Here is a 23471-nt window from a genome sequence, read left to right as displayed (position 1 = left end):
AAAGACATGCAGTGCTGAACCTAAATTGCCCATAGGTGTGCATGGTTGTCTGTCTCGTTGTGTTAGGCCTGCGTCAGGCTGTCAGCCTGTCCAGGGTGTACCCCGCCTCTCGCCCAATGCTAGCTGGGACAGGCTCCAGCCCCCCCCTCAGCCCTGACAAGGAGAATGGATGGATGGAACTATAACCTGCTAAAAACTATAAAACTAGGAATTTTTTTTTAATAAAAGCAAAGACTTTCACGGTTTAACTCAGTGCCAGAGAGAGGCTGCTACAAACACATATTACATAACTTTCAGTTGAAGCAGACTATAAGATATTATATATCATTATATTAAGTAGAGCTAATGCTAAGTGGTCAGTGAGTGCCACTTCAAAACTGTGCTTCATTAGAATTAATAAAACATGTTACAGTGATATTGTCTGTTTTCTGTGCATAAAGTAAAAAAAAAAACATATTCAGGCAGTGATACCAGCGTCTAAAACTACAAATATAGTTGGACAACTACAAGTAATATTTACTAGGCAAATAAGCTTACCCTCCCCCTCTGCAAAGCACATAGTTTGCATGGAAAGTAAAAGGATCATGGAAAAGCTATTAGAATGCTTGACAGCTGTACAATAAATATCAGCCAAGAGCAAAGGGATCAAAGACAACAGGCTAAATCGGGTAGTGATCACGAAAGACCAGCAGAAGATGTGAGTGCACAATTAAAGGTGTTTTTTCTCTTTTCTTTCTCTTTTTTAGTCTTGGCAAACAGTATGATTAGCAGGTCTGGACTTTGAGAGTTTGGGATTGTTGCTTTTGGCAGCTTAAAATATTAATCAGACCTAATATGGTTGAAATACCCAAACACTGTACTCTAATGTGACTTGAATGTTTCCAAATAAGCATAATAAATAAAATATAACTAAATGTAGGTATCTATCATAAAGTTTGAGCCTTTAAAAAATATAATGCAATAATCCACACATCTTGCGATTTACTGTGTGACTAGTTGATGTATTGTGTATCATCAGGTGTCATTGTCTCGTGGTTACCACCTGGTTAATCATGAATATGTAACTGAGTGACTTCATCTATAAAAGCTTTTTAAGGAAATGTTTTTAAACTAGAGCTGCACCATCGTCGCTAATTCAGATTTGAACCTGCCAAATCAAGTTTTGCAGATTCTGATTTCCTTTCTAAAAGGTATAACTGACAGCATATGCAAATAAAACCTCACTTTTCTTCAACAGAAGAAGGTTTCATAATAAAATGAGTTATTAAACTTTGTACTCTCTTTCAAACTGCAATAAGTTACAGTATCTTATCTCACATACAGTGCTCTGCTGTACTTCTATTTTATTTTAATTTTTTGTATACTTTATTAATCCCCTGTAGGGAAATTACTCTCTGCATTTAACCCATTCACTCAGTGAGGCAGTGGGCAGCCACCAATCCAGCCCCCGGGGAGCAGTTTGTAGGGACGGTGCCTTGCTCAGGGGTACCTCAGGGTGGCTGTTGATCATGGTGTGAACGGTCTACCTACTGAGCTATCTCCTCCCCACTTTTATGCTAAAAAATCAGAGGATTCCGGTCGTTAGCTGATCGAGACATATTAGTGCACTTGTTCGATATTATTTTTTGATTTATTTCTGCAGTTTTCTTATGTTATCAGCTGAGCAAATTCATTGCCATAGTTTTGGAAACCATAGATTTTTTTATTTTTTTTTACCATTCTTGATCGATTTAAGTTATAAGGTACTTAAGACTTAATAGCCTCCTTAAATGTGTTTTTCTTTTCCTAATGCCAATTCCAATATTGTCAGTGTGTCAGGATTAATTTAGCACTACACAATCATGTGGCTTGATATTGTCTGTCTTGCTGAAATAAGGAAGGCTTCCCCTGTAAAACAGTCCAGTGACATTATATGAACAAAAGCATTGGGGGAACCTGCAGGATCCATGGAAACCCATGCCATGGAGCTCTGGGCACAGAACTTTTATTCCAATGCTAATGCTAAAGGAGATCTGGAATTCTGCAAGTGAGGAGTCGCCAAGTGCAGGCCGACTTGGAGACTCCTCACTATAACTAACTGGCTGAGCTGATGTGGTTCCTAAACACTTTGTTACCAGTTAGTTGTTGAATGTCTAGGATGGAGAAAATTCAGTGAGCTCTTTCGAATAAGTCATTCTGTCACAAATGTTTTAAAGGCACACTGCATAGCATGGTGGTTGGATTTATAGACCCATGGCAATGGGAGAGGAAACACCTGAATTCAAAGATTAAGTGGTGTGTCTGTCTATTTAATATACGCTGCTCTAAAATCCATGTTTATTATAGTGTGTTAATAGGGCTTTCACAGATCCACTAATCCACTAATCATCAGTGATGATTCTTAGATAAATATAAATTACTCTGACAGTTGGTACGGATTCAGGTCGAAAAGATCAACATCACTGGCATTAACGGAGTCAATCGAGGAGATTACAAATGCTATAGATCAGAAACAGTATGCAGCTGGATTGACACAATCAGTCATGACATATTAATCAATAAACGGTAAATGGTACGGGATAAGGGGGGTTGTACTGCACTGGGTGAAAAATTATTTAAGTGATAGGAAACAATTTGTGAAGCTGGGTGACTATTCTTCATCATGCTTGGACATCTGGGTCAAAAATTGTTTATTATCTATATAAATTATATTTGTAAGGTATCTGATATATTAAAATTAGCATTATTTGCAGACGACGCAAGTATTTTTTGTTCGGGGGGGAATCTAAAGGAGCTGCTGGATATGATCGGCTCAGAAATGTGCAAAATTAAAAAGTGGTTTGAGATAAACAAAGTGTCACTAAATCTGTAAAACTGCTGATTCATGGTGTGGAGATTGAAAGAGTTCTTAAATACAAGTTTCTTGGTGTGATAATAGATGATAAAATAAGATGGAAGTCTCATATAAATAATTTACATAACAAAGTTTCAATATTAAGTAAAGTAAGACACATTCTGCACCACAAGTCACTCCAGATTCTCTATTGTTCATTGATTTCACCATCTCTGCATTACTGTGCAGAGGTTTGGGGCAAAACTAATAAATGTTCGCTATCATCAACCTTAATATTGCAAAAAAGGGCCATAAGGATAATCCATAAAACTGGTTACAGAGATGATACAAATCCCCTATTCTTAAAATCAAAAATGCTAAAATTTACAGATCTGGTTCATTTTCTCATGGCACAAATTATGTATAAAGCAATAAACAACCTACTTCCTGACAATACTCTGTTTTCTAAAAGGGAAGGGGGGATTAAATTTAAAACATCCCTGTATCCGTACAACACTAAAAAGTGATTGCACCTCTGTGTGTGGAGTGAAGCTGTGGAACAGACTATGTGAAGAACTGAAGCGACGTCCCAACAGTACCTGAATGTGGTTTTTGCAAAGCACAAGGAGGAGGCAGGGCTGTGATCACCATTTTCACAATAGCGATGTGTATATGTGTGTTTGTGGGTGTGTTTATATAAGTATATATATATATATATATATATATATATATATATAAATTTGTACATTTTTTAACGTGTTACTGGGGTTATAAAAATAAGAATAATAAATAAAGAAAGAATACATGTAAGAAATTGTAATGAAGAATTTGTGATGGACCGAGCATAAACAGGAAGACAAAGTGCAGACTATGAGTTATAGTGGAAAGGGGGGTGGGATTAAATAAGCCTGGCCTTCTTCCTACTACATTTTGAACATGTAAGTTATTTATTATAATTTTTTGTTTTCCTTTTGTTTTGCTTTGTTTGTTTGTCACTTTTTTCTCTCTTGTTGTTCTTGTTATACTATTTTAACATGTTCAAAGTAAAGATTCGACACAAATGGTGGCTTTTGAACTGAGGACACAGCGATGATTAAAAAAACAACAACATTTTGATTCAATAAAGAACAGTTTTCCTATAGTAAATAACTTGACTTGATATGTTACTTTTGAAGGCAAATTGTGTCATGGTCCTGGGTCATTTTGATCCAGCGTTCTTAGTTGTCTTGTGGTTTTGCATTTTGTTATTTCATTATTTATTCTACGGTTCTGAGGTTGTTCAGTTTAGTTTGTTGGATTGCGTCTCCACCCTCTGTGTCTCCCTGTGTGTCTGTGTTTTTGTTGTGGTGTGAGTTTTTGTGTCGTGTTTCGTGTTTTACTCTGTCATGTTTTCCATGTTTCCCCAGCGCGTCATGTCCGTGCTCTCCCTCATGCTTTCCACTCCCACATCATGTTTCCTATTTTATTGTGAAGGTCCTGTGTTTTCATTTCATTCTGTTCAGTCCAGCCTCCCCTGTCTCGTTATGGTTTTTCATGTCAGCTGTGTTCCTCGTGTGTTCTCACTTCCTTGTTATCCCTCTATGTATTTAGGTCAGCGTCTCCCTCAGTCCTCTGTCGTGCCCTCCCTCATGCTGTGTGTTCCCAGTGTTTCCTCGTATGCATTATTTCTTAGAGCTACCCAATCTAGTTTAGTTTTGTATTTCCTTGTGTCCGCAAATAAAGCTGCGTTTCTGCCTCAGTGAATTTGCGTTTGGTTCTCTCCTGCCTGCACACAGCCGTTTCATGACAAATTGAAATCATGAAACTAGTTTATCAGTTCAAATCTAATATTTTAAAATACTGTTAAGTATCCTCAATTTATATATAAATGTATTAAATCAAATAAAACCTCATGCTTTGATTGTATCATACAGGTGGAGTAGCTCAGGTCCAGCCCTTAGTAGGTGGAACAGCTTCAGCTCAGCAACTTCAGGTCACTCTGGACCACTCAGGTTAAACACTGACCGACACACAACAGAACTATACAACTGGAACTATTTTAATCGGTTCTGAGCAATTATACCTTCTCATACTTGCAGTGTGATGGATGTACTTAACCTATGGAACGACGACCCAGAAGAGATTCTCTTGGACCTGGGCTTTGGCTGTGATGAACCTGACCTCTCTGGACGCATTCCGGCACGATTCATTAATTATCAGTCTCAGGCAAGAGGAATAAATCTCCAAGTGTTTCTAGAGGCTCAGAAAAACCGTCTGGACCTGGAGAACCCAGACGTCAGCAGTGAGTCCAACTGATTCCTTTTTTCTTATATAAAATATTGAAATTTGGTCTCAAGTATTTGCTTTCATACTGTCACAAGAGCATCAGTGAGGTCCACACTAATGGAGGCTGATGAGATCTGGTTCACAGTCAAGCCCCCATCAAACTCAAATTTTTGATAGAAGTGAAAAAACAAACAAAACCCTGTTTTCAAAAGTATTTTGAAGGCATCAGACTTCAGTGCACACAAGGAATACTAAATTTGTGCTTTGTACAAATACAAAAACCAATGGAGGGACATTGTTTTTGTGACGCTATACGTTGTACAATCAAGTCCATATTTCTGACAACAATACTTTCTTGCTTTTTTCTTCCTATCTCAGATCGGTTTAGACAACTTGAGGTTCTACAGCAGGTCACTACAGCATTCTCCAGCTTTATAGGATCTTCCTCCTCTCCAATGAAAGCAACACAAGGAAAAGACCTGCCCCCTGAGGCCCAGGAGAGGAGAAGGCGCATGGGAATGCTGTTCAGACGAGCATCAAAAAAGTCACTTGGCCAAATACACAGGAATAAAACCCATGGCCTGACTATACCTGCTGCCAACTGTGTTCCTGCATCTGAGTCACAACAACCCACACCCAGCCCTAGAGACAAAAACGTCTGCTTAAAAAGAGTTAAAGCAGGCTCTCTAGAGACTGCGTCTCTGAGTCCTTTGGCAGAGGAACAAGGAAATGATCCAGACCTTCAATCCCAACATCCCTTGGTTTATTTACTATCCCAGGAGGGAGCGTTCAAATCTGCACCCCTGAGAGAAGGTCACCCCTTGGCAGCTAAATCTTTTTTACAGAGGAAGAAGAGCCAAGGACAGATCAGGGAATCATTTGAAATGGAGGAGGCAAGTTGAAGGCAACACTAAGTCTGTTATAGAACAGAGAACCCCTTAAAACCTGAAATATGAAAAAATTGACAGTTTTTTTAAACAGAGAGTTTAGTGAACTATCTGACAATTTTGTTTACAAAATTAATTACATATTAATTTCCATATATGACTTTTAATTTGTATCATTTATGCTACATCTGGTATTTTTTTAAATAATTGCTTAACAATGTGTTGTGCAATTTAATTAGGTTTTTCAGAGGGAAAAAACACTCAGGATGTAGAAGTCTCAAAAACTCACAAAAAACTGTATCTATCAAATATGATACAATCGGCATTAAGGGGTTGTTCGTTAAGAGACCATTATTTTCACTGCTGCCATAGGCTCCAGCCTGCCCACAACCCTGAATTAGATAAGTGGAACCTTGAGTCTAGCCTTCAAATGATTACCTTTGTTCATTACATGATTATATAGAGAAATGTCAAAGTAAAGACAAAATTATTTTAGTGCCACAGCCACCAGCTGTGGTTCAACAGACAGAATTGATCATCTACTAAATGGAAGGTTCAATCCCTAACTTGGTGTGAGACAGGACTGATAAAGGAGCTGATATGCAAAGGGAAGAATATGACACTCCCATTACACTAGAACAACCACTCCCTCCAAATGATTTCATACATTGGAATTTATTTTAAAACAGTAACTGAATATAATTATAAATATATATATATATATATATAATTCCTGCAGATATTAAAATGCAACAATCTATTAACTCTTAAGGGTCTATGTTGTATATCTAATATTTTTCCTTCTGTGTTGACTTCCTGTGAGTTTTACTAATCATACACATGTTATATTTCATATCTCATTCTAGATACAGAGCTTTGATGAAAGCAGTGTCGCAGTGAGCTACGTGGGAGGAGCAGAAAACTTTGGTTAGTAAAACTGTACAATTACAAAGTAACAAGACTGTAGCAATTAAAGAAATATCAGCAAAGTTTTCTCTTCATAGAAGTAACATGGAAAGAGGACAAAGTGGATGCTTCATTCAGGTGCTACATGATCTGTTAAATCTCTGCATACCTTCTCATTCTTTTCCGCAGTGCTGTTTTTTATTCACTCACTATTTTTTATTCAGTCCCAATTATAAAAGGATAAAAACTTCCTCATACATGAAACATCTGGGATTCTTTGTAGGTATGTAATTCATGGACATAAACAGAGCACAAATACATTATTTGCATGCAGTTTTACCATCATGGAAGAGTCTACCATGATCCAGATATGCAAAGTTGTTACAGGCTTTGGTCATTTTCATATTTGGATCATTGCTGTCAAACCAAGTATCACATCAATCGTCATCATGTTGTAATTGCAGCATTAATATGTGATAGAGGGAATTTTATTGCTTTGCTCTCTTCCACCCTCAAGTGCAGAGACCAGAGCATGTTTAATATTTACACAGTTGTGTTTTAGGTACATCTAATTAAGCTTTTGCTTAAAAAGCATACACTTGACCATACTATACTTCAAATACACTTGACTTATACTTGAACCTACACTGAAGAGCTTGAGATGTTATCCAATTATAGACCTATATGGTAAATGCTAAATGGGTTGTTTTTTATATAGCAGCTTTCTATTCTCTCAAAGCACTCAAACCACTTAAGTTTCCAACTTAACTTTCATGTTTTTTTTGTTCCTGGAAAAGCTATTACACTTACATTTTCATTGGTCTAAAGATTAAACAAGCACTAAGCAGCACTCAGAGGAACTTCTACAAGATCTTCGCACAACCCAAAAAAATGTATCTGTCTTGGACTTGACCTGCTTTATCTGTGATACAATCATATCTGGCCCACGAGATAATTTCATATGCCAAGGCAGACCTTCCGAAGACAGCAAGTGTAGTGGTACAGGCCAGGTACACAGAAAGACGGGGAGGCGGATTTAAATGCAAGCATGTCAGGAAAAAAGTGGGGAACTGAGAGAAAAATGTAAAATGAGCAGCATCTGGCTGCATTTCAATGATACTGGAGACTGCAAAGCGGGGTGCAGAATTTATAAAATTAGGAACCGGATGAAGTCATACCTGTGTTTATTTTCAGCCATTTTTATTGTGGAGGACATAAGGTTTCAAACTTGTCCAAGGCTTAAACCTCATGTGTGTTCTCCCATTAAGTCAAGTCAAGTGGCTTTATTGTCATTCCAACCATGTGTAGTGGTACAGTACAGAGACAACATTCCTCCAAGACCATGGTGCTACATATCAACACAGGAGAACATAAAGTGCAATGTGCAAAAATTGCAAAAAAACAAAGTGCAAACCCCCCCCCAGTGCAATAGAAATGTGCAAAAAGACTGAGTATTGTGTAAAAAGTACAACAACAACAACAACAAACAACCTTTATTTGTCACATACACAATTATACAGAGTACAACATGTAGTGAAACTCTTGTGTCCGAGCTGCGGACAGGCTGCAGACATAGCCGCGCCATTCCAGGGCTTTGTTTTTAGCATGAGGGGTCTAGCCAGGACCCTTACTGGATACTGGGTGGGAATCGAACTTGTGACTCCCGCTCCGAAGGTAACTTGGAGTATGAAGGTGTGTGTGTGTCGGCCCAGAGTGTTCAGGAGTCTGACGGCTTAGGGGAAGAAACTGTTTCACAGTCTGGCAGTGAGGGCCCAAATGGTCCGGTACCTCTTGCCTGAAGGTAGCAAGATGAAGAGTGTATGTGAGGGGTGTGTGGGGTCCTCCACAATGCTGGTGGCTGTGCAGATGCAGTGGGTGCCATAAGTGTCTGTGATGGAGGGAAGAGAGGCTCCAATGATCTTCTCAGCTGCGCTCACTATCCGTTGTAGGGTATTGCGATCCGATACGGTGCAGTTACCATACAGACAGTGATGCAGCTGCTCAGGACGCTCTCGATAGTCCCTCTGTAGAACGTGGTGAGAATAGATGGAGGGAGATGGGCTTTTCTCAGCTTCTGTAGGAAGTAGAGATGCTGTTGGGCCTTCTTAGTCATGCAGCTGGTGTTGAGGGACCAGGAGAGGTTCTCCACCAGGTGGACACCAAGGAATTTGGTGCTCTTGACGACCTCCACAGAGGATCCATCGATGTTCAGTGGACAGTGATCTCTCTGTGCTATCCTGAAGTCAACAATCATCTCTTTTGTTTTGTACACATTCAGAGACAGGTTGTTGACTCTACACCAGTCCGTTAGCTGCTGCAGCTCCTCTCTGAATGCTGACTCGTCATTCTTGCTGATGAGACCCACCACAGCCGTGTCATCAGCGAACTTAATGATGTGGTTCGAACTGTGCATTGCTGCACAGTCGTGAGTCAGTAGAGTGAACAGCAGTGGGCTGAGCACACATCCCTGAGGGGCTCCAGTGCTTAGTGTGCTGGTGTTGGAGATGATGTTACCATTCCGGACTGTCTGAGGCCTCTCTGTCATACAGTCCAGGATCCAGTTGCAGATGGAGGTGTTCAGGCCCAGTAGGCTCAGTTTTCCAATCAGGTGCTGAGGAATGATTGTGTTGAATGCTGAACTGAAGTCTATGAACAGCATTCGTTGAGGCAGGACACTGGGGACTTTGGCACAGGAACGATGGTGTTCGCCTTGAAGCACATTGGGACAACAGCAGTGCTCAGGAAGAGGTTGAAGATGTCAGTGAGGACATCAGCTGGTCTGCACATTCCCTGAGCACTCTCCCAGGGATGTTATCTGGATCAGCAGCTTTCTGTGGGCTAACTCTGCGAAGAGTTTTCCTCATTCAGCAGAGGTCAGCGACAGAACCTGGTTGTTGTGAGGGGGGGGGGGGGGACTTCCTCACCAACACATCATTCTGAGCGTCAAACCTTGCATAGACGTTGTTCAGCACATCTAGTAGGGCGGTGTGAAGAAATGTTATTATTATTATTATTATTATTGTTATTGTTATTATTATTAGGTGTTGCTTCCTGTAGTTGGTGATGGCCTGGAAGTGGCTGTGGATTCTTCTGCCATGCGCATGCTTCACTGCTCTGATGGCTTGAGACAGTTTGGCCCTCGCTGTTCTCAGGGCCGCCTTGTTGCCTGCTCTGAGTCTCGAGTCTTTAGCAGGTCACGCACTTCTGCAGTCATCCACGGTTTCTGGTTGGAGCGTGCTATGATAGTCTTGGAGTCAGTGACGTCATCGATGCACTTGCCTGTGTGCTGGTCACAGATGATGTGTTCTCCTCCAAGTTGGTGCAGTCGCCATTTCTTGCAGCTTCCCTGAACATGTCCCAGTCACTGTGCTCAAAACAGTCCTGACGAGCAGAGAGAGCTCCTGCAGGCCAAGTTCTCACCTTTCTCAGAACCGGTTTCCAGCGTCTGACAAGCGGTCTGCATGCTGGAATTAGCATAACAAGTGGTCTGAGTATCTGAGGTGGGGGCGAGACTTTGATCTCTACATGCTGAAATTTTTGTATAAACAACATCGAGCCCATTTTTTCCCCTCATCGCAAAGTCCACGTGTTGATGCAATTTCAGAAGCAGTGACTTGAGATTTGCGTGGTTGAAATCTCTGGTGATAATAAACAGTCCATCGGGTGTGAGTTCTGCAGCTCGCTGATTGCCCCCCTTAGCGCTAGTGCTGGGTGGCATTTACACTGCTGTAATGAACACAGCAGTGAATTCCCGAGGAAAGTTAAAAAGGTCTGCATCTAACAGTCATAAACTCTACCAGCAATGAGCAGTAATAAGAAACGAGCACAGAGTTCTTGCACCATTCCAAGTTCATGTAGACACACAAGCCACCACTAGGAGTCTTACCGCACAGAGCTGCATTTCTGTCTGCACGAAATGAGATGAGCCCGTGTAGCTGAATGGTGGTGTCTGGAGCTCTGTCACTGAGCCATGCTTCTGTAAAAACAAAGATGCAGCAGTCTCTAAATTCCCGCTGTGTGGTCTGATCACTGGACAATAAACTGGACTACATCCGACTACAACAGCAAACGTTTGAGAGCAGGATAGGTGGGAGAGCTTGGATTTAAGCTTAGTAGTAAATGCATAAAAATAAGTCTCAGTTCAGTATTGAGCATTAATAATAATAATAATAATAATAATAATAATAATAATGATGATACTATTTCTTAACTTGTTTGATCTGCTAAGTTTTACAGCATTTCCTGCTGATAAAAATCTACCCTATGGCCATTCATACTACACAACGTAATTAAGCAATAAACAATTAAATGACAGAAACGTTTCTGTTTTTCATTTTCTACTACAATTCTACTACAAGATCAAAGTGGTCTGGGGCATCCATTGTCAAACTGGGGGACTTCGGTGTGATGACAACTGGAGGGATGTGATTGGGAGGAACAGCTTGCCTAATCTAAATCCTGAGCGTACAGAGTCTCGTCTCTATTACTGAACCTTTGTGATTCTTTCAGTTTGTCTATAATAAACATTATGTTTAGCTTAAGGGCATTTATATAAAGTAGGGCAGTGAAGGGAGTACTTTGAGAATCTCCAAAATGCCTTCCTGGAAGGAAGCAAAGACCAAGGATAAGTAGGACATCTTGCACATTACTGGGAATGTATAAACTTCAAAGGGAGTCCCTACTGTGGTCACAAAACGAGGTGGAGTCTAACCAGTAATTTTCTGTCAAAGACATTGTTTATTAACACATAGTTGGTCACAAGCAATACCAGTAACTGACTCCAGGATGAACCAATGCCAAAACAACAAACAAAAGCGGCTACCTTTCAAGGAGCTGTGCTACCTTATTCCTATGTGACAAAAAAATAAGGAAAAAACTAAACAAACAGAAGGCATATGCTAAACCTAACTCCCTAAATGAGCAACAGGAGAACAAGTGTTCAGAGCAAAAAAGCAGTTCACCTCTTACGTTTCAGTGATCTGTATATATACACAATGAGAAAATTAAGCTATTTACAAGGACTACTAGCAACAAACCAGCTAACAGACACAAGGCCAAGCAAAGCTAAGGGTCTCTCCACAAGGAACAAGAGAATAATGTTGCTGCTGTCATTTGCTGCAAGGGAAAAGCTGTTGGGGACCGGGATTTTTGACATGCCCATATGTTCATAGTACCAAGTGTCATGGATATACATGGATTCGACCAATCTGGAGTAAACCTGCAAAGAAACTCAAAGTTTGTGAGGTCACAATCTTATAAAAAACAGTGCACAGAAAAAAACACACAAAAAGCTACAATGAACAAGGGTTAAAAACAATTAAATCCATTATATTCAGCTCCATACAATTATCGCAGCAATTCAACTAGCATGTGTTGTGGTCATGTGTTGTGGTCACTGCAAACAAAAACCATATGCAGACTGATCTCGGTTCATTCTATGACCTCGAGCTGTGGGTGCTGATGAAAAGAATGAGACTATATATGCAAATTTCTTTCTCTGAAGGGTGTCTGAGCCTGGGGTAGGCACTGGACATGCTGGAGAGATTGTTTCTATTAGCTGGCCTGGGAACAATAGAACTGAAGAAAGTTTGGAATAAAAAGTACATTTTCCACAATGGTTTAACATTGTTTTTAAAACTTTTTAAATTCCAGTGTTGAGACAAATACCAGAGATTTTGATAAGTTGTGGATATATTTCCATGTCCTCTTTCTCTTTGTCTTCTCATTCCTCCTTCATATGTTTGAGCAGTGAGAGGTTTAATGCGGACCAACAGCTGCCAGTCAGACAGCAGTGGCTTTCTAGAAGAACCCTTTATACCACTGGTCCCTCATTTGGCATCACCAGGATCTGAAATCATCAAGGTCTCCTCTCTTGTCAATGCAGTCTCACTTTTCTCACAGTCTTTCAAGTTTATTGAAATGCAGGGCACTACCCTAATTCATAACACTGACACTAGATCATAGAGTATACTAAGTTGCTATTTAGTATATTTAGAGCATTTGAACGTTTAGATGTTTGACTGTATTTCCTGTTTGATTTCAGGCTCGTTCAGGGTTTTCAGAAAGGAGTGCCGACAATCAGGGCAGTGAGAAACCAGAGTCTTCTGCTTTTTCTCCTCATACTGACAAATCTCCCATCCCTGCCTCAACAATGACCTCTTGTGGTGTTAATAAATATCTCCCTTCCTCACCCTGTCCTTCACCAGATTCTACTATAGAATCGAGCTCGTCCATAGCTTCTGCCTCACTGCCTCTCTCAAGTTGTGACCTGCAAATTGCAAACACTGAAAGAGCACCAAATCAGGATCAGTCTCCACCCGCTTCAATACAAAGTTCTTCTTCTGGTGCCATATCGTCTCAGCTTCCCACTTCTCCTCATTTACCTCACTCTGCTAATAGTGAAATCTGTTCTCCACCCACGTTGGTCTCTCCCAAATTAATCAAGTTAATCTCACAAACTCCCGAAAGCAACAAAAACAAATCTTTTCTTCCAGATTCTGATGGAATAAGTTTTTCAAAGTCAACTGCTGGTACACAAAAGGAAGAGGATGAAAGTCTCCCTTTGCTCTCTTTTCATTTGGACAAAGCTAATCCATCAGCACCACCTGTTTTGGACTTCTCAAAATTAGAGGAAGGTTTTCCCACACCTTCCTCCCTTTCTTATAAACTTTACATCCCAGTTTGTCAGCCTGATGTGTCATCACAATCACATCATCAAAATGATCTCATAGACCCAGCTTCAGGAAAAATTTCAGACCAGTCAGAGCAGGTTGTCTCTGAACAGCATAGTACAGTCTTACCCCCAAAGAACAGACAGCATTCTCACAATGATAACAATGATCTTGCTCTATCCTGTCAGATCCAAAATGGTACAAATGCCAAGATGAATGATATACTGTTGGAAAAATTTCAGAGGAATGAAAAACAACAGGAAGAAAGTGAGGGACATGGTCCCCAAGTTTCTCAAGAAGCTGTCGTTTACATCTCAGACACAGAAACTCCCGCTAATCTATCAGAAGGTTCTGCACCTTCACCTTCTGAAGTAGAAAGCCAGTCAGAAATGGATACACTGGTCAACTCCTCTATTGTGCATGATGACATGTCAGCAAAGACAAAACAAAACGATATTAGAAAACTCTATCAAAAACACGTTGCTGGTAAAGAAAGTGAATCACCCGGGAGTTACATATGTTTACACGATCAAGTTGCACAGGCACACAGCGGAGATGAAGTAAAACCCAATAATCTCATTGCGATTGAGAACTTAGATCTGGTATTTGAAACCTCAGTAGATGACTCTGATAATGAGAATATAGATTTAGATGACTTTTTTCAGCAGCTTGATACTGAAGGGCGAGTCTATTGGGCAGAACCCATCCAGTTGTCCAATCCAACCCCTGAAGCGTCAGGAAGCTTTGAAGCCTCAGACGGATCTCCTGGAAATCTTCCTGTAGATTCATTTTCTTCCACAGGCAATGCCATCCCTTTACTGTTGTCATACTCAGCAAACACAGACAGAGGCCAGACCTCAAGAGCTGCAAATGGCTCCTTGGATGTACCTTCCTCATTGACATCCACATCCCAGTCTGCAATCCTGAATGTCAGACCATCAAATCGTTCTGTTTCAGTTCAAATGCCGTCATATCTGTCTTCTCATATTGTCCACAGAAAGGATGTTCCATACACTCCTGAGTCAAAAAGCACTCGTCTCCCTATCATTCTACCTTTGGACACCTCCAGCCCCTTTCGTGCTGTCCAGTCATGGACAGACCTGCAAATTCAGCGCAATACTCTGACCAAGAATTTATCATATGGGGCTCTTCATGCTGTTCCAAACAAAACGAATTTGTCCATGAGTTGCCCAGGAATGACACAAAAACCAGCACATCAAGAGCTCTTCTCTTCATCTCCTTCTTTCTTTCACCTGTCTAACAATTGGAAATCACAGGAGACTATCCCTGAGATGGCTATAAATTGTAAGACAGAGTCAGTATCTGTAGATACAGGATTGTGGCCGGATGAGCAGGAAGAAGACATGAACAGAAATGGAAATGAAACTCAGAAGAAACTTTGGGAGGGCAATCAGCAAGACACCATGGCATGCTGCTGCTCCTGTGACCATACCTGCTGTATTCACAAGAGTAACAACAAGGAACACACTTTCGGAAACAGTCCTGTGAGTAATACCACACTGTCTAGTGTATCCTAACTTTATTTTGTGTATTTAGCCAAATAGATTCATGTTGATACCTTCATAAAAAAATACACACCCTTTTACTTATAACTTCAGTTGCTGGACTACATGTATTTAAGCACCACAGTGAGTAAGGTTTGGTTTTATTTTATGTCTATAGTCTTACAGTTTTTCAGGTTCAGACCAAGGCCGATAGGCAGTGACTGATGGAAGTAGTTTAGAATTTGAGTTCCAATCAGAGCTGAACTTTTAGGGCCCGAGGACTAAAGTTACTGGGACTGCTGTCCCTCATCCAGCACTTCCCCGCAGCTGGTACTACCAACAGAAGGTTCTTATGACTGTGAGTTTGTCTGTATCAACCAGTTCTTCCACATTAAACTGTTCAATAAGGTGCACTGGGCACACAGGGAAGGTAGGAGCAGGGATGGTTGCATTAAGAAATTTGATTGGGCAAGAATGGGCTGCTGTCAGTGCTTGTGGGGCTGGTGTGCAGCAACCCTGCAATCTAAGCGAAACCTATTTATTTATTTGCACGGCTAGAATGGGACTGGTAATTTTGTTTCAGGCAGCCCTTCGTGTTTGCTCAAAAAATCAAAACTAAACACAAACAAACAAAAAAAACCCATACTGCTTCACTCCTCCTACACTTCTCCACATCTGGTGCTAAAAACAGCAGCCTCCTGTGACCGTGAGGGCTGGTTACTAGTTGTTGCTGTTACTACTGTTGACAGTGCAACATCACCAACAGCTCCACCTTTTTGGCCGTTCTTTCACACTAAAATCTGTTCTACAAGGTGCGTGAGCACACAGCGAGGATAGGGGAGCGCCAGGTTGCGTTATGAGATCGGATTGGGCAAAAGAGTGTCAGTAATGAAAATGAACAAATGGGCTGCTGTCAGCGCCCGATGTTGCACATCTTTCATTGGCCCAATGCATTCAACTCATTGGCCTAAAAGTGGGTCAGCCCACTGGGAAAATACCCGGTATGCCGGATAACCAGCACTGTTTATTAGGGATGGAAATCAAGAACCGGTTCCAGAAGCACAATTCCTTGGAATTGTTAGGCTGTTTGCCTATCAATCTTGCTTATTGGTTCCACTACAACTAGCTGATTTGACTTCATTTGTCAGAGGAGGAAAATGCTAGTGTATATGGACAACTTTTATTTTTATTGCACAAAAGGATGTGAGCGATGGTAAAGCGGAAGCTGCCTCCACGACAGAAACAGCTGCATTATGCTGCTAACATAACTTTGGCTTTTTGCAAGCATCTGCACAGACAGCATGCTAATGCTAAGATAGCAAGATGGCATGCTAACGCTAAGCTTTTGCTTTGTGGTGTTGGACTCGTGTAAATGGACTGATTCTTATATAAACGGACTGATTCTTATATAGTGCTTTTCTACTCTCTCTGAGGACTCAAAACACTGTATACAACATGCCTCATTCACCTATTCACACCTACTCATACAAGCACTTCTATACTCAAGTGCAATCTAACCAACATTCACACACATTCACACTCCGATGGACGCAATGGAGAGCAAAATTATAAAATGATAGACCCAAATACTGAGATAAAGATTATATGTGCGTCTTCATTAGGATAGGGATTTGTGTTGGTGTGTGGGGCGGTAGCCTCAGGTTTAAACTGTTAAATGGTAATTTTGAGACAGTTATTTTGGTCAGCTATTTTAGTGAGTAACATTAAAAGTTATGTAATGAGTAGTATATTAAATTACTTTCTCCTTGGAGTAATTGAGTAACATATTGTTTTACTTTTAACAAAAGTGTTCTTTGTAATATGTTTTTTAGTAACGACCCCACATGCAGAACCATTTGACCACAGAGCATGAATCTAATCTGCATGAATCTAATCTGCATGAATCTAATCTCTAATCTCGGCCCACAAGTTTGCATCAGCCCACTGGGCAACTGCTCGGTATGCCAGATTAGAAGTCCAGTCCTGGAAAGGTCTACTGTGTATACACCAGTGAGTAATTAGCTAGCTATTACACAAGAAAAGCTTTTTCTGCCAACTGTAGTGTAGCCAAAGAGAGAGAAATCCAAATTATGAAACAGACAAAAATACAACACTAAAGAGACACTTGAGCCATGCAAATATCCATATATACTTATGTCTTGTTAAGAAATAATGCTCTCTGCTGTGTCACTTGTGCAACTGGATTATTACTAACAGACTATAATTAATATTTAGTAACATATTTGATAACATATCCATCAAAGGTATAATGTGTTTTATAAAACAAACCAACCTTAAGCTGTGTGAAGGTGTGTTGTGGTATCTGGCAGCGAGATGTTAGCAACAAATTCTTTAAATTCTGTAGGTTACAAGGTGGGGCCTCTTTGCTGGATCAGACTTCTTGGTCCCATCTATTGCCAAAGAAGTCTTATCCATGGAGGCCCACATATGCTTGATTGGACTGAGATTGGATGATTTGGAGGCCAAGTCAACACCTCAAACTCGTTTTTGTGCTCGTCAAACCATTGCTGAACCATTTTTGCTTTGTAGCAGGGCACATTATTCAGCTGAAAGAGACCAAGAGACCATAGTATCCAGGGAATACAGTTTCCATGGCTCATGTGATGAGACTATGATCAATAGTAGGTCAACAACCCTCTTTAGTGACAATTCTCACTAGGGCCTAAACACCTGGGACTTTCTACCATTTGTTGTTAGAACTGAAGAAGCTTATTGGAGAGGTGAAATGTCTTCGACAGATAGATGTTTTCTTTTTTAATGGTAACTGTGTCTTTGTTCTCTATAGTACTCTCTGGATGAGCTGGAGGAGATGTTGCTGTGTCTGCAGCAGTTTTGGTCTGTGCTAAGTAACATGGAGGAGCAACTCTCTGAAGACCAGGCTGCTGTGTACAGTTGTCTCTCTGACCAGGACAGGTACAAGAATATTTTATACATTTCTATTTGGAATCTAATGTGTTCTGGCTACAGGCGCAACCAAAGTCCTTTCAGAAACAGGTTTTATCAGTTAGCAGTCCCCGTCTAGGAATAATAATATATTTTGTTATTTAAAGTATTCATTTTTGAACCTTAATTTATTATGAAAACTGCACGTATAGAATCAAAGTCAAATCTGGCAAAAACATTAGTAAGGGTCCCAGACCTTGCAAAAAAGTGAGGTCCTAAAAGCTTTTTCCACACATGGTAGTTACGTTTCTACTGTTGTAGAATTCTTTGAGTACGCTGTCACTCTCTTGGAATTTCTCTATTTAGTTTCACAGAGGATGCAGTAGACGTACAGCTTTCTCATAGAATCAGTGAGTGAGGTGCTAATAAAATTCTGACCGTCTGCCCACCTCAGAATCAGATTGTTCTTTTTACACATGGTATATGTAGTATATTTTATCTTCAAACTATTTTTTTCAAGTTATAGACCCTGGGAGTTCATTAGCATAGGTTGTAATTTAGCAGTTTTAAATGCTCACCAGTATTTATTTATTTGAGCATTTTCTGGATCCTTGGCCAATATACTGAACCCCGAATTGCCCCAGATGCATCCATTGGAGTGTAACTATGAGTGTACACTTAAAAAACACTCACTGGTTTTTGGTCCGCATGATAACCAACTTTGAGCATTAGCATGGTGATAATTACCATACAGTTTCATGCACCCAACAATAAATGTGTGTGTGTGTGTGTGTTGTGCGTGTTTAGAGAGAAGATTCGGGACATCGAAGAGCTGAGACGTGCAGTAAAACAAGAGGCTGGGGAGCTGGAGAGGCAGTTAAAAGAACTGGCCTATGAGTATGATGAAAGCTTGAAAATGGTAACATATTTAATGAAAACAAAATTCATCTCCTGAGACAGATAGGCAGGCCGATATAATTTTGTTTTTTTTAACTTTATGTTTTCTGATTCTGTGTTTTGGAGTAGAAGATGCACAGATTGTTGGATGAACAATCTCTCCTCTGCTCTCAACTTAAAGTCTTTCTACCTGGAACAGTCCCCACATCATCATCTAACCCCATGCCCAACAGGACAGTAGCCACTCAGTGCTCTTTGCTACCCTTGCTCACCGCAGCTGACATACAGAGTAGCCACATTTCTGATTGGAAAGGCTGGAAGACTCTGAAACCTGGACTGGATTCCAACAGACAGTCAGTTCCTGGGTCTGAGAGCATCTGTGATGGTCAGGGCGGTTCTCCCACCAAAGCAGACAAGCTAGATATAGTAGGCTTCTTGCAGAGAGTAAGAAAAAAATCCCATTTTTATCTTCTTATGTGTCGATAAATCCTGCCTGCCACACAGCCGAACTGTGACAAAAATCATGGGTTCTGTATCTTCGGCTGCCTGCACTACGAGCTCACTACTTAAATTTAACCTGATTGTGAAATAGAAGATGTTTCTAAACTGTCCATGTGACTAATTATAAGTTGACAAATTAAAATATGAGTCTTAAACTAATGTAAACTTTTCAGAAAATCCACATTTTACATGCACTTCTCAGCTTATGAGGCATTTTTTAATTTAAGATGGTGCACCGGAGTTTGACATTAGAAGTGTCTGAACTAGTGACATTTTCTTGAATCCTAGAAAACTGACATAATGATTTACAATATTTACATGAATGTGATCTCGCTTTTTTACTGTAGATTGTGTATCCTGTGTTTCAGCTGAAGGAGACTTTGCATCATTCTGTGAACACAGACTCATCAGAATAAGAGGTAAGATTCAGTTGCAGAGCTTACAAACTTGTCAAAAGACTTTTTTTTTGTTTGTTTAGTTAATGTGCTTTCTGCAAACTAGTAGACCACTAAAGAATCGTCACCCTGGATGTAGCCACAGGTTGTCTCAAATGTTTGTGAGACAACCTGTGTGAGCTAATGTTTCTTTGGGTTATTTTCAAATCCAGCTGTTCATTTGTAATAACTTTTATGCCTTCCTGTTTTACAGGTGTCAGGAACATTGTGTGATGTGCACCTATGTTTTGTCAATATTCCATTCTTTCAAAGCCTTATTGTATGAGATGTGCAGTTTTAGTGTTTACTTAGTATTTCTGTAATTTTTTGAGTCTCTTTTACTGTTTGTGTCAGTATAATGGGTCTGCTAACAAGACAACCAAAAGAAAAGAACGTGAAAAGGCATAGCATATCAGGTTTTACAAGAATAATGTTTCTTTTTTAAGATAAAGCATAGCAATATAATTGTGACTTAATTCATTAAATATAGTAATGTTTGGTAAGTTTTACACCTTAATTACATTAAAACAATATACCTTGGAAAAGTGAAACACATTTGTGTGATTTGTGCATTCATAATCTCTGTGAGTCTTTATTTTGTGTGACTTCAGACTGGAGCAGGATGTACCAATTACTGGAGTACAATCCTGAATAAAGACTTCTAAAGGTTTTGATTTTACTAAAGGATCGAGAGCAGGGCTGTGCAGAGATGTTTGAAAGTTAAAATGGGGCACATAGACCCAGGCTGAATAACAACAACCCACATTCATCAAGAATCAAATATGGAATCACATCATACTATATCATTGTCACCAGGTGGGGACAATGCAAAGCAAATGTAGCCTATGTTTTACCTGATGGGTACAATGTTGCTGTTGAAGAGTTGCTGCTCCTGCTGCTGATAGTGCTGGAGGGCAGGGCTGTGCTGATTTGAGCCTGTAGACATTAAAGAGTCCACAGGAGAGATGGTAGCTGATTAAAGTGTGATTAAGTGTTATGAGATAATAATAAAATGCAAATGGTAAATGGCCTGTATTTGTATAGCGCTTTACTAGTCCCTAAGGACCCCAAAGCGCTTTACACAACCAGTCATCCACCCATTAACACACGTGTGATGGCAAGCTACATTGTAGCCACAGCCACCCTGGGGCGCACTGACAGAGGCGAGGCTGCCAGACACTGGCGCCACCGGGCCCTCTGACCACCACCAGTAGGCCACGGGTGAAGTGTCTTGCCCAAGGACACAACGACCGAGACTGTCCAAGCCGGGGCTCAAACCAGCAACTTTCCGATTACAAGGAGAACTCCCAACTCATGTCCTTACAGAGCATGCCTGGACAATGTTATATCATCAGTAATATTTTTTTTTTAAACGTCTATACACATAAAACACAAACACACATACAGTGACATTTTAGACCTTCTCTAGAATACTGTATATACTATAGAGATGGCACGATACCACTTTTTTATGTCCGATACCGATATCATAAATTTGGATATCTGTCGATACCGATATGAATCCGATATAGTGTTTTTTTTAATCAATAAAACTGTTTTTTAATATCTTGCTGCATTTTGTATAAGTTCATACTCAAGTTTAAATAAACAACAACACTAAAGCTATTCTGTTATACCTGTATGTAAAAAACACACTGCACCCAAAATATTTCATAGTTCAGCAACACTGATCAATCTAATAAACTTAAACCTGCTCCATCCTCCCTATTCTGGTATTTTAAAGAGTATTTAGCAGAAATATTAAGCAACCTAACTAATAGGGTTCAAACTCCCAGCAAAAAAAAAAAAAATAGGGAACCCCCCCCACCCTCCACCTCATGATGCTTAATCGATGTAATCAACTTTAATTTGATGCAGGGTGAAAAAAAATGCACAGAAATAAATTATTTTTCAAGAATAATTAAATAGATTCAACATCTTTCTTCAACAGAATTGCAGACTGCACAGATGGTACCTTCCCAAAGGAAAAAGTACTATAGCTTACTAGGGTATATTAGACTTAACAGTTACTATATACAGTAATGGACTTCTATACATTTTACATCAGATTAAAACTTTGGGTGTAAGATTCAGATAATTATTTATTAAAAGCTAGACATTTTAAACAAGAATAAGAAAGAAAAGTATGTCTTTGTGCCCCTTTTCCCTGTTCATGCCCTATCGGCCCCCTGGCTACACTTTGCTAGATCCGCCCCTGCACAGTTACCAGCCGTCAGCTACGTGAAAAGGATCCTGGTGTGGAAAGTAATATTAAATACATTCTAACAACAGCTTATCAAGCTTAAACGTGCTGCTGTTGTTCAGCCGCTGGTTTCCTCTTTCTGGTGCAAAGTGGGCCAAAAACAAAGAAGAGAGACGGACTCGCGACAGAAAAGCCGATCAGCTGATCATTGATCAGTTTCATGATTGAAGTAGCAGCAGGAGAGGGAGAGAGAGAGGCAGTCGCTCCATATATCGGTTGTTAAGCTTAACATGGGAACGCTTTACAAACATTCAGAGATGAACTTACACACTTGCTTTACTTCTCTCTGGGATAACTTCCTCGGAGATGAAATGCTGGTTTGGTAGCAAGGCTACAAATACACACAGCCGCTCTATCACGTGACGCACACTGCTCCGACTGCTACGGTTATGAGCCGAGTTACGCCGTGTCGCAAGTTTTGTGAGGTGTTTTTTTGATATTTAATGGATCGGATTACATTTTTTATTTCTGGCCGATATCCGATCCAGTAATTTAGGTCAGTATCGGACCGATACCGATACGTAATATCGGATCGGTCCATCTCTAATATACTATGGCCACAAGTTTGTATTGTGGTGCTGATCCAGAATCCTACCCTTATTATTATTTATTCCTAGTGCTATAATAAAAAGTAATGAGAATAAAAAATAAAGCATTAACTATAAAATAATGTATTTATGATGATTTAATTTGTTAGACTATCCACTCTGTGCAGGCAGAAATAAATGTTTAAACTTTAGACATAATATAATTTTGCTGCTATTTTGCTGCTCAGCATTTTGTCATATGTTAAATATAAATCTAATGTAAACTGTTTCTTAATGTTTTTTCATGCCCCTTACTACATAAACATCTTTATTAATTTAAATTCTGTAGTTTTACGACACAAAAACCTAAAACTAGACATTAGCCCCTTTCCAAAATTCACCAACAGTGCTACATACTTCTCTCTCTTTACCTGGACAGTGCTTTCCTGCACCACCAAAGGGCTCCACAAGCAATGGCTGTTTCACCCTAGCAGCACCAGTTCCTGTCCTCCTCTTCATTTCGTCTCATCATAAAGTCCTCGTCATATTCTGTGATATCGATATATCAGTATCAATGCACACACCACTAGTCCAGAGTGTACCCTGCTGCTCACAAGGCTCCAGGCACCCCGTGACCCTGATAAGGATAAGCCAAAGAGAATGGAAGGATGGATGGGTACAAGATGACCTTACTGCACTGGGGGGCCATGTGCCATAACTTTAATTAAAAATGTTTAGATTAAGACGTGTTTACCTACTCTTCAGCCTCCTTTAGTAACCATACTTGTAAGAAATGTAGCCTATTTGCAGATCTGAAAGCCAGGGTGTCGCCTTGAAGCGACTGTTGTTGTGATTTGGCGCTATATAAATAAAATTGAAATGAATTGAATTGAGAACGT

At 40.1% G+C, this 23471-nt stretch overlaps 1 protein-coding gene across 2 annotated transcripts in view; it reads left to right on the top strand.

Annotated features, from left to right (window-relative positions):
- The window catches only part of itprid1 (ITPR interacting domain containing 1), a 29833-nt gene extending 9044 nt beyond the window's left edge, over window positions 1-20789 (top strand). The window contains exons 7-17 of one of the 2 annotated variants that reach the window (XM_031739577.2): window positions 4726-4803; window positions 4891-5093; window positions 5456-5970; window positions 6831-6891; window positions 12620-12732; window positions 12914-15046; window positions 17853-17980; window positions 18758-18869; window positions 18977-19291; window positions 19717-19767; window positions 19997-20789. In XM_031739577.2, the coding sequence (XP_031595437.2) occupies window positions 4726-4803; window positions 4891-5093; window positions 5456-5970; window positions 6831-6891; window positions 12620-12732; window positions 12914-15046; window positions 17853-17980; window positions 18758-18869; window positions 18977-19291; window positions 19717-19764 (3706 nt within the window). In that variant the 3' untranslated portion in view covers window positions 19765-19767; window positions 19997-20789. Of the gene's footprint in view, window positions 1-4725; window positions 4804-4890; window positions 5094-5455; window positions 5971-6830; window positions 6892-6968; window positions 7009-7094; window positions 7897-12619; window positions 12733-12913; window positions 15047-17852; window positions 17981-18757; window positions 18870-18976; window positions 19292-19716; window positions 19768-19996 lie in introns of those variants that run through there. The other variant, XM_039617554.1, reaches the window with a different exon arrangement.
- The last annotated feature ends 2682 nt before the right edge of the window (window positions 20790-23471 follow it).

The sequence above is a fragment of the Oreochromis aureus genome, linkage group 9, assembly GCF_013358895.1.
Source record: "Oreochromis aureus strain Israel breed Guangdong linkage group 9, ZZ_aureus, whole genome shotgun sequence".
NCBI lineage: Eukaryota > Metazoa > Chordata > Actinopteri > Cichliformes > Cichlidae > Oreochromis > Oreochromis aureus.
Note: the sequence above shows the minus strand (reverse complement) of the source record. Positions and strands in the feature narration are given on the sequence as shown.